This window comes from Muscardinus avellanarius, assembly GCF_963383645.1.
Source record: "Muscardinus avellanarius genome assembly, chromosome: 9".
In the NCBI taxonomy this organism is placed as follows: Eukaryota; Metazoa; Chordata; class Mammalia; order Rodentia; family Gliridae; genus Muscardinus; species Muscardinus avellanarius.
The window spans coordinates 74,735,716-74,754,666 of record NC_137795.1 but is presented as its reverse complement, the minus strand read 5'-3'; the positions used below and the strand labels follow the sequence as shown (position 1 = coordinate 74,754,666).

General features: G+C 33.5%; 1 protein-coding gene across 1 annotated transcript in view; it reads left to right on the top strand.

The window, feature by feature from the left end:
- Nucleotides 1–16,185: 16,185 nt before the first annotated feature.
- Nucleotides 16,186–18,951, top strand: part of PPP1R3A (protein phosphatase 1 regulatory subunit 3A) — a gene marked incomplete at both ends in the record, with an annotated part of 43,315 nt that continues 40,549 nt past the window's right edge. The window contains one exon of the mRNA XM_080701719.1: nt 16,186–16,970. Within this exon, the coding sequence (XP_080557845.1) occupies nt 16,186–16,970 (785 nt within the window). The remainder of the gene's footprint in view (nt 16,971–18,951) is intronic.

Here is an 18,951-nt window from a genome sequence, read left to right as displayed (position 1 = left end):
AATATAGAATATAAGATGGTTAATCCTCATTCTTTAATGCAGTGTTTAAAGAGTGGAAGAAAATGTCACATTCTAAGTAGGTTAGGGCATATTTTTTAGAAACTTCCTTCATGTCTGGGGAAGTTCTGAATCAGGAAACTTGTGAGGTACCTTTCTTACCCTTGATTTAAATGCTATTAGCCTCCTGGGAAAAAGAAATAGGCCACTTCTAAATTTAAAATCATGACCACCAAATAGAAGTAGTAACAGTATATATTTATTATGTCTCCTCTAATTTTCTGATATCAGTTTTAATGGATAATTTCATATCTTTATATTTTATGTGAAGCTATACTTAAAAATTATCTAATGTTAGTCTTCTAACTTATGAACCATAACTTCTCCTCCTTTAAAGTTTCTATAAAACAGAATACAGATTTATCCCATAGAATTTCTGTTAAAAATGGGAGCATAACCTTCATTTCTATGAGACCTTGTATGATTGTTGCTTAATACATTAAAACCTATTAAACTGTGCTTTTAAAGGGATTATTTGAAAACAATTTTTTTAGAAAGAGAAGAGAAACCTTTTTATACTTTAGGTAGAAGAGAAATAACCTTCAAGTGGGAATGAGGAGAGAAATGATGACCTAATGGTGTGGTAGGTATATCTTATTAACTGAGGAATCATCTTTGAGCCTTGTCATTGTCTTTGACTGTGTTAATAATTCCTGTGTGGCTTTTTGGGATTAAAGGACAGATATCATTTCCCTTTTTGGGACTTGTTTGATTATCAGAGTTGAATTTTATGAGGTATCAGAATCTTAAATGTGATTACAATAAAAATATCTAGAAAAGAAGTGTTCCACGGCTAATGTTTAGGAGGGCATATTTGAGAGGCACAGGGAAACATTTAAAGAGTTTTGTTAATTATTCAACAAATATTGTTATGCCAGTCCGTTATCCGCCAATGACCACCAGGAGCCGAAAGTTCCAACTCAAGAAGGCATAAGGGCTGTTTATTCAAGCTGGAGCTTGGTCTCTCCTTGTGCACCAATGCAGTGTTCATGGGGGAGAGCCCTTGCCCCCCAAGAACAAAGCTTTTATCCCATATGAAAGGCCACCCAACCCACCTTTGCATTGATTGGATATTTTAAAACATAAGTCTGCTGTCCCCACCATTGGCTTAGCTTTCACGCCTTGGGAAGCTTATCTCAGGAATGTTCAGGATGGGTGGGGGTCTTTAAATCCCAGCAGAGTGACCTTGCCTGGGATACCTGCGAATTCCAGACCAAGATTTATGCTGCACACTGTTTGGCTGTTGCTAGGGGAAGATCAGATTAGGGTAGTTAGCAGCTCCTCTTCAGGAAATAGGTTGCAGGGGAAGGGGCACGTAATTTTGCACAGAAACTTAGGCCTACTCAAAGCTTTAACTGAAGCCTGTCATGGCGTCACTTTGGTCACTTGAGTTAAAGGGGAAGATCAACTGAGTTGTGAGCTTGCTGACCAAGTACTGGCTGTGCCTACACCACCAGTACACCAAGAAGAGAAAAAAACCTTTATTCCTTAAAATCCTACTCTTCTAAATAAAATGGAGCAAGGATTTCAGTGCTCCCTAGGATTCCTGAGTATATTCTAGTTGACAACATCTAATAAGGCTGTATGCTTGGAGCTGTGGGAGATATGGCATTGTATTACTTACTCATCCTGTTAATAACCAACTTCATGTCTTCAAATCTTAAAATAATTGAGAAAATTCACTAGAAACATTCAGTTAATTCCACAGAGTTATACAAACAATGATAGGACCCCATAATGTTGTCTAATTTGAACCTACTGATTATATGATACCATTTTCTGGGGCATATAATGATAAGAATGAGACCCCCCTTTTCTAAGTCATTCTGCTCTCATTTTTTCATTGTAAATCTATTTAAGAACAGTCAGAAATCCCATTTCACAGCCTGAATGCTGTGTATCTGTGAGTGTTTCTCTACCAAATTAACTAGTCCATTACCTTTAAACTCAGCCTCACAGAAAATTTCTGGGCATTGACAAAATGAAGACAAGTTCTTTGTCAGAATGTAACACTAATGGTCTCTAGTTCAACTCTCAATACAGTCTTTGTTCTCATCTGGAACCTCATCAGCACAACCTTTGACACTCAACATTTCTATCAGCATTCTGTTCTTCTGAGTCCTCATCAGAATTTCCCATCATGTATCACTTACAACAATCTAGGGCTTCTCTAGCGCATTCCCAGAGCTTACCCAACTCCTTGCACAAGGCAATTTGAGTTTTCTGAAGCGCTGTATCAGATATTATCACAACAACCACCTTGCTCTTCTATCAATTTTTTTCTGTCAGATTTCTATTGCTGTCACCAAATACCTGAAGTAAACAAGTTACAAGGAAGATGCTATCTATTTTCACTCATAATTTTAGAGGTTTGGTTCACAGTGGCTTGACCCTATTGCCTTTGGGCCTGTGGCAAGGCAGAACATCATGGCAAAAGCATGCAGTGGAAGAAATTGCTCACTTCATGGCATGCAGGAAGCAACGATAAAAAGAGAAGAAAGGGGCCAGAAGAAAAATGCCTTTTAAGTGTATGTTCAGAATGACCCACTTCTTTCATCTAGGCCACCCACACCTTCTAAAATTTCCAGCACATTCCAATAGCCCATTATGTTATGAATTTGTAAGTGGATTAATTCTTTCACGAAGTCAGAACCCTCATGATTCAATCACCTCTCAAAGACCCCCACTTCTGAATCTTGCTGCAGTGAGGACCAAGCCTTCAACACGTAAGACTTTGGGGGTCATATAGGATCCAAATCTCAACACCATGGCAATCCAGTGTAGGCAGATGATCTAAATATTATATGAAGATTTATTGATTAAAATTTTTAAAAATTAAAAGAAACTCATAGATTTATATAGTTTTAAGAAGGTAAAATGAAGAGACTTTAATTATTGTAGAAGTTATATACGTTATATTTTCTGTGATTGAAGTCCTCATGACATAAAGAAACTTTCTAGTCATCTTTCCATGCAAAAGACTTGGTGCAAGGTAATATTTTCAAGAAATATACTAAATCAAATATAAAATGGAAGATTTTTTTTGGGGGGAGCAAAAAATGGTGACCATAGCAACATATATGTGTGTGTATACACAGTGAACAAATAGGCACAACTCAATATATAGGGTCAGTAACAGTGTAATACCCTTTTGAAACATAGAGCCAGAATTACAGCTGGGCATGATGGCATAGGCCTGTAATTCCAGTACCTGGGAGATTGAGACAGCAGGATCCCAGTTTTGAGGACAGTTGCAGGAACTTAGTGAAACCTAGATAAAATAAAATAAAATAAAATAAGAAGATCTGGATGTATAACTTGGAGGTAGAATGTCTTTGAGTTCATTCTCTAGTATATATATAGTATATATGTCTAGTATATATAGACACACACACACACACACACACACACACTACAAAATTAAAAAAGGACCTTGGAGATCTTTTGTTTTGTAATAATGAAATTTTGTTATAATGAGAGAACATAATTGGAAATCATATTATCATTCTATGGGAGCTGGGAAAAAGTTTATGTTTAACCTTTCTGAGAGAATGACTAAAGTAAAATAAGCTTAAATTCCGAAAGTATGGAAAGGAAAGTATCAGAGCTTTCCATCCACATTTCTTTACCCTTTAGAGTTCTAGGAACATCCAGTGCTTTTATAGGGTTATTTTGGTGTGATTTGGAAATAGAGGTGAACATTGCAAGATGAGCTGATGGAATTTGAGGGTGGAATATTGGAAAAATTGGAATTGATGATTTTTATTGGAATAAGATACACTAATAAAATAATTTTAAAAAATTCATTTCTCAATTGTTCAAGTACAAATTGAACACTAAACTACAATCTTTAAAAGTTACACAAACAAGAACTGAAGAAAATAGTTGATTAAAAGCAATAATATCTAATAGATAGTGTGAGTTAAAATGTAATATTTTATGCAAGTGTAAGGAATTTGACTCTCTCATGTTCAGTTTCACTGTATGCTTTATTTTATGTATTTATTTATTTTTTGTGATACTGAGGTTTCTGGAAACCCTTCTACCTCCGGGCTCCGGGCTACACTCCCAGACCTACTGTATATGTATATGTATATGTATATGTATATGTATATGTATATGTATATGTATATGTATATGTATATGTATATGTATGTATGTATACATATGTACATATATATACATATATATGCATATATATGTACACACATATGTACATATATATGCATATATGTACATATATATGTGTATATATATATATATATATATATATTTTTTTTTTTTTTTAATTTGGAAACAGGGTCTCCTAAGCCAGCACGTCTGGCTTTGAAACTGTGTGATCTTCCTGTCTCCGCCTCCCAAGCACAGGGATTACAAGTGTGCGCCACCACGTCGTGCCTCACTATATGCTTTAAATAACTGTATACTTACTATGTGTTAGGCACTGTTCTTGGCCTTTTAAAATGTTATTTATTATTCATAACAGTACTGTTATCACCATACTTTTACATATATAATATATACATTTTTTTGTATATATAAAGAGAACGGGGATCCTTTAGAAAAGTAAAATATTTGCTCTAGGTCACAAGGCTGGTAATGTGTGAGTTATACTTGGAATAGAATTTTCTTGACTTGAATGATCTTTTCATAATAGGTTGATCTCCCACCAGTGGGCTTTAGCTGAACTGAATTTATTGTACAGAGGTAGGTAGATGAAGGGGGCTGGCTCTGGGACTAATGCTATCATTTCACTAACTAGCTGAGATAGGGTAAAGGTATTTTATTTATTTACATTTTAATACATATGCTTTTTTAAATAAAGGGGTTATGGCTAAAGTTGCTTATTGTCCTAGAAATACATTTTATTTTTACTAAAATTTTTCTTTTAATTTTTTCTTTATATTAAAGTGTTCTTTATAATTGCCGCTGTCTTGTGAAACAGTTGTTCTTGGCACTGACTTTCAGAGATTAACAGTATTTAATCACCAGAAATGTATAACATATACAAAAAGCTAAAGGAAGTTGAAATATTATAGATAAAGATCAGGAAAGAATTTAGATTAAAGAAATCATATGCCCTTCAGTAGTGCTTATTGTAACATACCTGTGTGCTATCACTGTTATGAAAGTTGGATGCTATTGCAGATGAAAGGTTCTGTCAAAAATTATAGTATCTTACATTTAAGTTGATAAAATTAATTGCATAAATAAAAATTGAGGGAGAATGGGTACACGTTTTAGGAAATAGAGAAATTAACCTCACCATTCTGCTATATTTCCATGGCTTGTGGCAGCCAGTAATCTTATGTAGACCAACCAGAAATACAGAAAAATAGTTCTCAGACATGGGCACTAAGATCACTGTGATCACGAAGTCCAAGAAAAGAGTTCAAGACATAGATTCTTATCAGAGAACTGGACTTAAAAATATTAATATATAATTCACACGCCATATGATTCATTTATTTAAAATGTATAACTGTGGATATTTGGTATATTCACAGATCTGTGCAACATCATCACCACATAACTCCATTACATCTCTATCACCTCTCAAGAAAGTACCATCAGCACTCACTTCCCATTCTTCCTTTCTTCCGCCCCTGATGACCACTAATGTGGTTTCTTCCTCAGCAGGTTTGTTCATTCTCAACATTTCATATAAGTAGAATAATGTAATATGTGGCTTTTCTTTTTCAGTATTTTCTGCTTTTGTTGGTGCATTGCAGTCTCACATTATAGCGCAGTCCATACTCATGCTGACATGCATGCACAGTGTTGTTGGTGAGTTTACGTGGCTTCTCTGTCGTCTTTTACCTAGCATAGTGTCTCCAACGTTCACCCATGTTGCAGCATGTATCACTCCTTCCTTGCTTTCTATTGCAGACTTACATTTCACCGCATAGATAATACTACATTTGTTTATTCACTCATCAGTTGCTAGACACTTAGATTGTTTCTACTTTTGGACTACTGTGAATATGCTGCTATAAACATTTCAATATGAGTTTTTGTGTAAACATGTCATTATTTTTCTTCAGGATATACGTAGGCATGACATTGTTTGCTTATTTGGTAACTCATGCTTAATCATATGTTTAATTATGTTTTTCCAGCCTGCCAAACTCTTTTCCAAAGCACTGCATCATTTTTGCATTCCCACCCACAGCACATGTGGGTTGTGGTTCCTCCAATACTTCACTACCACTTGCTATTGGCTGATGGTATAGCTATTTTTGTGGATGTGAAGTGATATTTCATTGAGATTTTGATTCACATTTCCCTAATTAAAAATGAAATTAAGCAAACTTCATGTGTTTATTTGTTATTCACAAATCTTCCTCATAAAATATCTATGTGAATCTTTTGCTGATTTTTTTTGTTTGTGTAATTTGTCTTTTGATGAATGAGTCCAATTTGATTCTTCTGCATGTCCATACTCAGTTTAGCTAAGATTAAATATTATACAGAGTAATGAAATATTGACATTTTTAATCTACAAAGACTTACCCAAGGATGTTAATTATAGAAACTATTGTTTGATATTGTACTAGAATCTTTTGCCAGTGCAATAAAGCAAGAACTAAGCCCAAAGATTTAAAGGTAAGAAATTAAGAAATGAAATATCATTATTCACAGGTGACATACTATTGTACACTTAACAAATAAAATGTAGAAAACTACTATAATTAGTAAATGAATTTAGTAAGCTCACTAGATTTAAGGTCAACACATCAAAATCACTTGGATTTATATTTACCCATAAAAGGAAACATGGGTTATGATATGTTTAGATTGACATTATCTACACTACCATAACAAATCAAATACCAAGAAGTGAATTTGATACTAGATATATGAGGGTCATTTCTTGAACCCCTTAAATATGGAAGGCTATAAAGTATGGATTAGAAAGTACAATTAGCACAAATATAAATTTTATAAAGAAATCAATTCTTTTCAAAATCTCTGAAAATATTATATAAACCCAATATACTCTAGCAATACTTTCTGTAGAAATTACTAAGTTCATTCTAAAATTTAAAGGGAATTTTAAAGGGTGAATCAAAAATTGAAGAATGTATCTAAGGACTCATTTTACTGGGTGTGAAGACTTACTATAAAGCTACAACAATTAAAAATAAGATATTGACAAAAACCTAGTAAAATAGACCAACTGTGCAAATTAGAAAGTACAGAAACAGATCCCCAAAATTATGGCTACTAATTTTATTACAAAGATGATACCACAGTATAGGGAGGAAGCGATTCTTTGAATAAATAATTTAATATTTTCAATCACTGGCTAAACACAGTTCCAACAGTCTGTTTATAACTGATAAGTCATTTAAACTTGCAAACTGATTCCAACTGAAGGAGCATGTTTTTCTCATTTTCTTCTACTTTTGACAAATTTTTGTTATATGATTAAAATATATTTACACAAGGATGTCTAAGACACTGAACTAAACATAATATTATGCACATATATATTTTCTTTTTTTAAAAAATATTTCTGTTCTTAAAAAAATTCAAAATAATCCCCAAACAATTGAATACTCTATTGGTAAAAGATAATTTGCCAAGAGAAGTAAGAATGATGCTAAATATATCTATTCACTCTATCAGGAAGTGACTTATGAAATATTAAGTAACTTCTATTTATTTCTTACCTAAATATTCAGATTAGATATGCATAATGTCTATGTATTCATATAAGTATTATCATGTATTTTTCATATTACATAGCAAAGGTATTTTATAATGGCTACTAAGACTTAGATTGAACAATAATATTAGGTGCATATAAGTAAACTGGTTTATTTTTATTTTAATCATAGGACCAACTCCTTTTGGTTGTCAGACAATCATTTGCAAATATCAATGATAATAATAATCATTTCCAGATTTAAAAATTTGGGGCTCAGAGACTCAAGATGAAAACTTTGTATACTTTACCTAGAAAAATGTAGACATGCACAAATTTAACAAATAATACCAGAGAATTTTCAGACCCTTTGCTTTCTATCCAAAAACCCTGCAGCTACATATTGCAATTCCAGATTAAGAACTCCTGGACTGGTAAATTGTACAGTGTATAGTTTCGATAATTAAACAGTGCTTATAATGTTGCTGGCTTTGCTACAATATTAAACATTATTAGGCATCCTACCCTGTCTGGTAAATCCAGTTGGTTCATTAAATTGTTGAAGAGACATCAAGTATTCATTATCGCCCAAAACTGTGCCAACACTGCATGCATAATCTTTGAAACTTTTGGAGAAATCCATAGTTGCTGAATCCTAACCTATATTAAGTAACCCAAATGACAGAAGATTCTTCAGAAAACGAGTCACAAATCTCACTACCCTATAAACAGATAGGGGGAAATGTTAATTTTTTTGCATGCTGATTTATGTAGGAGTCTATAATAAAATTCTAAGGACTCTTTATTTCTAAAAAACAAATTTTGTTTCTTTATATGCCTTATGATGTTTTATCTGATTGTATGCTCTGTATTAAACTCAATGACAAGAGAACCTGTAAGGGGTTAAGAAGACAAAAGACTTGATAATGGCTTGACTTAGTGTTAAGAGTATGGAAGTATGGAACATTAATGGAAGTATGTTAATGTAATCAGTAATATTGCAACATTATTAGCAAAAATAGTAACATACACTAAATTATGATTTAATTATATATATCAATAACTTTTTATAGACATATTTTAGCTTAATCCTCACAAGTGACCTAGGCATTATTGTCCTTTATTCACAGAATAAAAAATAAAATATGGAGTAATTGGCTATCCTATCTCAGATAAAACAGCTCTGAAAAAAAGAGCAGGCATTTGAACCCTCTGTTTTATTCTAAAACTCACATTTTTGGCCACTTTTAAAAATTTCTTCCAGTCAAACACATTTACTAAAATAAATACATATTTGTGTCCAAAAAATGACATATGTGTTTAAAAATGAATCCAACTTAACGTTGTCTAAAATTTAGCTTCTAAAGTTAGAATTTCAAGTACTAGTTAATATTCAAAATGAACTTTTGCTAGTTCATATTAACATAGAAAAAACATATATTTTACCTTTACCTTAATTATATAAAGCAATGATTTTAAACTACTTCTACCATACCAAGTGATATTGTACCCTGGGTGGGATTCTAAGTCTTTCTAAGCTAATATCCTCACCTAATGCAAAAATGTTGGGGAAAAACTTGACAGGGCACCTTTGGTTAGCATTCCAATACTAGATTCCCTGCAATTGAATAGATAGTAAAATTAGTAAAATAAATAGCAGACACATGAGTCAGTATTTTACAGGACACAGTTCAGACTTCCTCAAAATAGGGACAGATAACCGGGCATGGTGGTTCACGCTTGTAATCCCAGCATTCGGGAGGCTGAGACTGGAATATCACGGTTTGCGGACAGCCTCAGCCACTTAGTGAAGCCCTCTGCAACTCAATGAGACCTGATTTCAAAATAAAGAATAAAAAATAGGGCAGGGGTTGTAGCTCAGAGGTCGAATGTCCCTGGGTTCCATTCCCATACCAGAAAAAAAAAAAGAAAAAAAAAAGGAACAGATAGGTTTCTGGCTGCCAAAGGTAGATTTAAGAAATCTGTATGAAACAAGAGTCTGACATAATAATGAGGAGAACATAATAAAGAGGCAGAAGTCCTAAAGACATTCTTACAATAGTTATTCCCTATATTTCCCAATCAATGACTAAGGCTTTTAGTGAAGGGAAGTGAGATACATCTTGATGGAGAACTTCTGTTATTGTCTATGTCTCTACCAGATGCTATTGAGAACAGATTAGATGATTTATATTTAACTTTGTAATCTTATGATCTAACATAGTATTGAGTAGGAAGACAATATATGTTTACTTCACAAATAAGTAAAAATTTTTATGCTAAAAGGCTCCTGTGTTGCCAGGCATGGTGATGCATGCCTGTAATCTCAGTACTTGGGAGGCTGAGATAGAGGATCACATGACCACAGCCAGCCTCAGCAGCTTAGCAAGGCCCTCCACAACTTAGCGAGACCCTGTTTCAGAAATAAAAACTAAAATAGAGCTGGGGGAGTACCTTAGAGATGGAATGCCCCTAGATTCAATTCCCAACCCCTCTAAAAAAGAACCTCATTATGTGTGTGTATAGATTTCTAGTTTTGATATATTAAATAATAATTATTCAACCATTTGAGCGTAGCACTTAAATTATTTTAAAAATCACATAGTTTTAATGATATATACAATATTCAAATTTACTTATTTAGCCGTAATATGTGTTCAACTATACTTTTTAATATCAAGAAGCACATACTATGAGCATGCCTATTAGTAAATTAACAATCCTCAGATATTATCAGGTAAACTTTTTCTTAAAGAAATTTATACTGTATTTTCCTTGTAGTGTAAATGCTAGAGTCATCCACCACATGAAGTAAGAATACTTTTGGCAATTTAGATTTTAATTCTCTCATATGCACAAGAAAGGAGTTAGAACTAATGCTTACTTGTTAAATATCCGTAGAGCTCTAGATTTCTGTAACTCTGTTTATCTGCCTTTATTTTGATCAAAGAAATTCAAAGCACATTAAAGAATCCAAACACTTGGTGCTTAAGTGTTATACTAGTTTTTGTTTTTTAATTTTTTTGTAAAGTAAGTTAAGGAATTGGGATTATGATATTGGTGGTAGAACTCTTTCTCTGTAACATCAGAAATTACTTATACTGAATTGTTCAAGTCTCCAAGGAATAAATGACACATGACTTTAGAAATTTAACTTTGTTGTCTCATCTACACATGCTATATTGGTAGATCCAAACATTTCAAAGGATGTTTTATAATAATTGGCATCTGATTAATAAATGTGTGCCTTAAACTATGTTTATAATAGTATTCTTTAACTAATAGTCTTTTAAGAAACTATATCTCATTATTAGTTCTAAAGAGATTACATAATTCATTTCTGTAACGTAGAGCAGCCATTCCTAAACAGAAGTACATCAGAGCCCCTGAGGAAGAGAAAGGATAGTCTGAGATATTATATTCATCAAAGGGGGCATAGGTTGGAAAAGGTTGAGAGACTCTGTGACAAAGAAAAATTATCTGGACATCCCTGGAGATCTTTCATTAAATGAAAAAAAAAGAGAAAGTTCACAAAAGTTAATTATTACAAAAATGAAATCTAGAACGAATGACTATTTTCCAAGGAATGATTAATTTGTTAATTGTGAATTTTAAAATGAGAGGTTGGCATATATGTGGTTTGATGTGGAGAACATAGGGGGTAAAAACAGAAGAGGTAAATTCCAGTCTGAGCTTTGATACTAAATGATAAGATCTTTCATTGTTCTGGATTGCAATTTTACTGTGTGAAAAGACTAAGTTATTTCTAAGTGCCCTTAAAATTCAAAGAACCTGAAATTCTAGTTTTATGTTCTTTTTTTCAAACATTTCATAGCTCTGATATCAAAAGAGCACATAGTATTTGAGAGCTACAATTGTTTTTATAAGGTGAACATAAGTCCCTGACCCCATATTCAGTAGACTGGTAGACGTGTGTGCACTGGAGTCACCTGCGGAGAAACATCATCATCCTGGGAGTTTTACGTAGAGCTGATAGTACATCTGAGCCTGTGTAGTGTGACTCTCTCTCCCCATGATTTTGATATGAATCTCTAGCTAAGAACCACTGTTCCATTTTCTCTTCTAATACTTTTCTTGAGTTGAGGTTGCAGACAAAGACCTATGATAGTAATGAAAGCAAATGCAAAGTTATAATTAACCTCAAAAAAGATCATTTCTTTCAGAGCCCTTTTTGGATCAACTCAGTCTTTCTTATTTGTGTCTTCAACTGGACCAGAACTTAAAAATTTTTAAATTGTAAATTTTTTTGTTTAAACCTGTGGCAATAAAAGAGCAGGGAACAGAAACTCATCTGCCAGTGAGATGGAGCATATACATTTTAAGTTCTAAATGTTCATATATATAATATGTATAATATTACATTAATATATAAAATGTATAAATATACTAAAATATATGGTACTGGGGATTCAGCCCAGCGGAATTCTACCTCTGAGGTATACTCTAGCCCTCTATATTTTTTTTTATTTTGAAACAGTGTCTTGCTAAGTTACTGAGTGTCTCTTTAATTTGCTGAGGCTGGCCTGGAACCTCAAATCTTCCTGACTCAGTCTCTCAAGTACTGAGATTACAGATATGCACCATCATGTCCCATTCAAATATAGTTTTAAAAAAAATTTCTGAGCCGGGCGTGGTGGTACACACTTGTAATCCCCGCTCTTGGGAGGCTGAGACAGGAGGATCGTGCAGGTTCAAAGCCAGCCTCAGCAACTTAGTGAGACCCTGTTTCCAAATAAAATATAAAAAAATGGGTCTGGGAGTATAGCCTGGAGGTAGAAAGCCTCTGGGTTCCACCTCCAGTACCACCAAAAAAAAAAAAAAAAAATCTGATATATTCTGTTTACTCCTCAAAATATGCAATTATTTATTTATTTATTTATTTATTTATTTATTTATTTATTTATGCTGTTGGGGATGGAACCCAGGGGCATTGCACCTCTCAGCTACACCCCCAGCCCTATTATTCGGTCTTTTCATTTTTGAAACAGGATCTCACTGAGTTGGAAAGGGTCTCACTAAGTAGCTGAAGCTGTCCACAAACCTCGATCCTCCTATCTCAGCCTCCTGAATGCTGGGATTACAAGTGTCGCCCTTCTCTGCTCAGAATATGCTATTTTTTATCTGTTTGCATGTACTCTCTCTTCCAGGAGAGTGATCTGAATGTACTCTAATAGTTCTGTGCATTGTGGCCAATGGGCAGGCTTGTAGGGCATCAAAAAAAAAAAAAAAAAAAAGAATGAATTTTGTGTATTTCTGCTTCTAGAGCACCCCTGGCAAAGTCATCTGCAGCTGGCTGTGTCCCTGGATTTGGCCTGTTGCCAACGCCGCCCTCTTTATGGCACTTTTTTCATTCACGTTCTGATGATTGCTCCACTTCCTTATCCTGTGAAGGACAGTAGTACCTCTGAAGCAACTGGCCTCAGTTTGTCACGTTAACATTTGTGATTTTTTTCTGTCTTTATAGTCTGGAATTATATTATTTGAACACGACCTCTGTATCTTATTTACTAGAAACTCGACTTGTCTGCGTTTTATGTTAAAGTTACTTTTGAGTTTCTTTGATTAATAAAAAAGGGAGGGGGCATGAATGGAGACTTGGACTTTGTAAAAAAAAAAAAAAAAAAAGCCCTCAACTCTGCTCCAAACACCACCCTGGAGCAGCTGAGGGAGAGTGTGGCAAAAACCTTGTTGAAACTGAGACAGTGGTAGCTGTGAGGAAACGGGGTGGGGGCCTGATCTGCGACAAGAAATGAGGCAGGGAGCAAGTCACAAGGCTGAGGCTGGTCGTGTTTCATTACATGCTCGGCAGACACTTGATCTGTGATATTGCATTCATCAGGAGGCAGCTCATTAATAGAAAAATAAAGGAAAGCTGGAAGGAGTTCACAGAGGAGTAGCAAAATGATAAAAAGTGCCAGTGGATTGACATGTGAGAAGAGATTTAAAAGATGAAATCGCTGTGCTCTAGCTAAGTGGTGACTAAGGGGAAACCTGTCAACTGTCTACAATTATGTGAAGGTTATAAACTCAAAAAAAAAAAAAAGGCAGTGATTACTCCAAATCAAGTGCTCTGTGTAAAGAGACACATTAAAAAGAGATAAGTTTAAATGAAATAACAGGCCCGCTTCTTAATATGGTGATATTTTATGTTTTGTAAAACTAAGTGTTACATACGACAATCTTTGTAAAAGACAAAAATTAAACAAATTACAAATAACTTTTAATATTATACATAATAGTTTCTCTACAGCATATACATCTATTTATCTATCCATCTATTAATCATCTCTCTACTGATAGGTTTTGTGAATAGTTTGTCACAATTATCTATAGGAATAAAAATGATTATGATTATTACTATAGGTTTTGTGCTAGATATTTAACCAGGATAATACTTAATTGTTAACATTGCCTTGCAACAATTAAGAAACCAAGGCTTAGGAAATTGGAGCAACATTCTAATGGTTGTTCAACTAGTCAACAGTAGAATCAGTACATGAACCCAGGGGTTCTTGTCTCCATGAATAGTTGGATAAACTACTTTAGTATACTAGTAAATGGTGAATTTTCATTATTCTATTATTTAAATATATGAATTCTTTTACTAATACAATGAAGTATTTTATTGGTAATTTCCTTGACTACATAAGCAATATATTTTAGCTACCTTGAAATATAGCTGTTTCTGGTCATCAAGTTTGCAAAAGATAGCCATTTGCATTTTTGAAAAATTGACATGATCACCCCTCATTCTAGGTATGTGGATGAGGTAAAATCTAAATAATGTCATTTCCTTATTCTCCCAGGAACTACTCATTCTTAGATTTAAAAAATAATTTCTCCATCTACTATTTTACACAATGCAAATTATTCAATAAGTTACAACATATTAATGAAGTTGTTATCTAAAAGAAATTATGGGATCTTATTTGGAAAAAAACAGTAACTTCACATTTCACATTTTTCAATTGAATTCAGTTTATAGATATTTTAAAAGAAAACTTTGTGCATGCTTAATATTTCAAGCAGTCTGGACTACTATACAGTAAAATAAATATAAGACCTTTTTCCTTTGAAAATTCCAACCTCTGTGGTTGGAGGTAAGTACTGCTAACTTTTTTTTTTTTAGTGTCTTTCTAGAAGTTTTCTATACACATCTCTGTGTACACTTTTTCATTTAGTTATTTATCTTTGTTATCTTTTTATATTAGTACATAAAATGCTACTTCATCCATTTTAGTGATGGTAAAACATTTTGTGGTAAGGGGGTAATGCCATTCACCCAGTTTCCTATTGATTGACATTTAGATAGTTTCTAGAGATTTTATATAAACAGTTCTGCAATCCATAGGTCTACGTTTATCTTTGCATACTTTCCCATACTGATAGGACAGATTTCTAACTGGAGCATTTCTGGATTGAAGCATATATACACTTACAATTTTAGAGTCTTTTAGCAAACTGCTATTCTTAAAAGTGTGTTTTACATTGGCACAAAGAAACATGTGAGAGTCCAAACAGGTTGTTCACACTTCTAAAATTCACATTGAATTCCAGGATGCCATGGTATCAGTTTCTACTTTGTGGGCATAAAATGGTAATTTGCCAAAGATGAATACTTTATTGTAGGTCAGTATTTTATTCCTGAACCAGGCTCACTTTTGCCTACTTATATTTTTAAGTCAATAACACATGATTAGTGTATATTTTCTCATGTTTTAATGAAAAGAAACTTACCAGTGTTTAAAATAACAGTTTGATTAATTCTTTATTCCAGGCCTTGGCTATTTCTTTCAACTTGAAAACCCACCTCACTTTAATCTTGCATGTCTAAATTCTACCTACACTTCATGGCCTATTTCAAATGATACCCGCGTTTAAATCATGTTTCCTTCCTCAGAGCATTCGAGACTGCTGTTTAACTCTTTTACTGTAAACATTTTATGTGACAAGTATCTGATAGCGGTAGCTATCATTATTAAAGGCTTTGTATCTCTGTTCTTGTTACCCCGCTGTCTGCCCTTGCCTGTTCCGTGGATCAATTTAACTTAAAGTACTTACTCAGTATTGTTTTACTTCTTTTATTCCCTTTTAAAATGTTGTGGTTTTATTTTTACTATCAACTGATTAAAATAATATATGCCTCCTAAAGTTTCAGAGTTGCTATTAGTGAAAAATAACCTATAAGTGCCTCTTTGGAACTCAGCTCATAAACAAATGCAACTTGAAGAACTGAGAGTTAAATCTGAAACACTAGCAACAGTGGCATGGATGCTATCATATTAAAGGCCTTTGGAAGCAGGCTAGCATAGTTTACACGCCACTGGGCCTATTTATAGAACTGACTCCTTTTTGCAATGTCAACTGTAACTTTACACTTATTTTAAGTCTCAGTATCTCAAATATCAGCCCCTACTAGTTGTACAGTTCTCTCTTATTTGATATCAGAGAGCCCAATGGAGCCTTCTGAAGTACCCAGTCAGACTAGCAAAGACAATTTTCTAGAAGTTCCTAATTTATCTGATTCTATTTGTGATGATGAAGAAGTTAAAGCCACCTTCAAACTTGGCTTCTCTCCCCAACCGAGTAGACGAGGCTCGGAGTCTTCTGAAGATATGTACTTGGACACCCCAGCTTCAGGTACCAGGAGGGTCTCATTTGCTGACAACTTTGGATATAATCTTGTGTCTGTTAAAGAATTTGATTCCTGGGAAATACCAAATGTTTCAACCAATTTTGACTTAAGGAAGGATATTTTCCACCCAGAAGAGTATGTTTTATCTCCGCTGTTTGACTTGCCTTCTTCCAAAGAAGCTCTTATGCAACAACTTCAAGTATGGAAAGCAATGCTGGAGTCAACCGAGTATCTTTCTGGGTCTACAAGTATGAAAGGCATTATTCGAGTATTGAATATTTCTTTTGAGAAGCTGGTGTATGTGAGAATGTCCTTGGATGACTGGCAGACCCATTATGACATTTTAGCAGAGTATGTTCCTGATTCATGTGATGGTGAAACTGACCAATTCTCTTTTAAGATTTCATTGGTCCCTCCTTACCTAAAAGATGGCAGTAAAATTGAGTTTTGTATACGCTATGAAACTTCTGTTGGTACATTTTGGTCAAATAATAATGGCACAAATTATATACTGGTTTGTCAAAAGAAAGAAGAGCCAGAGTCTGTCAAGCCACGGGAAGAAGTTTCTAATAGACAAATAAAAGGCTGTTTAAAGGTAAAACCAAGGTGAGGATATATCTTACATTCCTTATTATTCATCTTACTTAAATTGTTTATGACATTCTTAATTTCATGTGTTGTAATAAATAGCCATTTAAAAATATACTCACTGCTATATGAAACCCAATGGTGGGAGGCTTTAACAAGGTTATTATTATTCAAATAATAGTTCTGTTTTATTCTTTTTTTAGATATTAGGGAAATATGGGTATAATATGATAGATGGGGGAACTGCAGTACATATATTGGTTGTCTAATAAGTTATAAATTAATTTAAAAAATGAAATAGAAGTTCTTCATATATAAAGATATTTATTGTTACATTGAAAGTAGATTTATTTTTATTGGTTTTTAAAAGCATATGCTCTACTTTGAAACACTGTTGATTAACAGAAAACTCCATTTGAATATGTCACTAGTGCCCAAAGCTATAGCAAACATTTTAATGACTGGCTGAATCATATAGGGATGTTTAGAGTAATAATGTTAAGTTAAATCATAGGAGATAATGCTTTAATAATAAACTAACAGAATGATGTGAGTATGTGAGTGATATACAAATTACCCATAAAATTTTATAATTATACCCACATGTAACATTGTGGAATGCAAATTAGTATAATTTAGTAAAAGTAAATGGAGCAGAATAAAATCTGACCCAAATAGAAATAAGAATATTCAGCTATATAGATTAGAGACTTGGGATGTGACCCCTCATTAGCAACCCTGCTCTCCTATTAATGTGGAAAAAAAGAAACTGACATTCAGCTCTCTACAGTACAGAGCTGGCTAAGTTCCATGACACCAAGCTAGAAGATAAAGCATTTAGGAGGGGTTTGACCACTTCTGTGCCTCACAGTGTCCCAGAGGATAAGACTATACGCCGCTCCTCTCGTCACAGGCAAAGGTTTCATTATCCTCTGTATAAACTTAAAGATTTTAGTAATTCCATCACAAATAAGGAAATCTAATAAAGAAAGAACTGTATCAGGAATCAAAATACCTTGATTTCCATTCACTAAGCAGAATTTAGTTTAAAAAATTAAGACAGGAGATTGAGACATTTTAACCTCTCTATGTTTTAATAGATAAAGCAATAAATAACTACTAAATGTGTGCTCTAAAGCAATAATGAAGTACAAATGTAATATAGGTTGAAGCAATTCAAACATAAAATACTCCTATTTCATTTTTCTTTAAATTCATTTGGAAGAGAAGCTTGATTAACTTTGTGAATTTTGCCAACTTTATTCGTTCAAATCAGACTTCTCAGATTTTAATTGCTGTTTTAAAGAAGAAAACGAATGTAGTCATAATCATTATATATGCTAAAGTAATGATTTGAGTGTTGATGAAATGACTTAGTAACATACTAGCTATACAGAAATTAAATGCTGTTTAGCAAACTAATTTCTATACCTATCATTCACATATTAAATACTTAACTATACACATATTAAATACTTGATAAGTGAGATAAACATCAGTGAAAATTTATTAACTATGATGCAACTTGCTTTATATGGTAGAGAAAACAGAAATTAGTAAAGGTACATCTGTTATTATCAAAAGATTCTTAAAAGAAGTAGCATTTCTACAAGTTAAAGATGTAGCTTTACAATAAAAAGCAACCCACATTGAACTATAGTTTCAGTAGATAGGAGATTCCTTTGATAGACCACATTTGATTGGATACCAAGAGAAAAGATGGGCAATTGAAAGGCCTAATCTTTTACCTCAGTTAATACATTATTAAAATTTCTGGTTAAAGATAAGTACAACTATGCATATCCATACACACATTTGTATTCAGAACAGTCATCATTGGATTCAGAGCGGACACCATTCAAGTTTTAATATTGCTTTGGGGATAAACCTGAGAAGAACTAAACCACAAAATGGTCTGAAGGCCTGTAAAGTTTCCTAATGAGTTATAAAAATGGAAAAAATCTCTCTCCTTCAAAACCACAAATACATTTTCTGCACT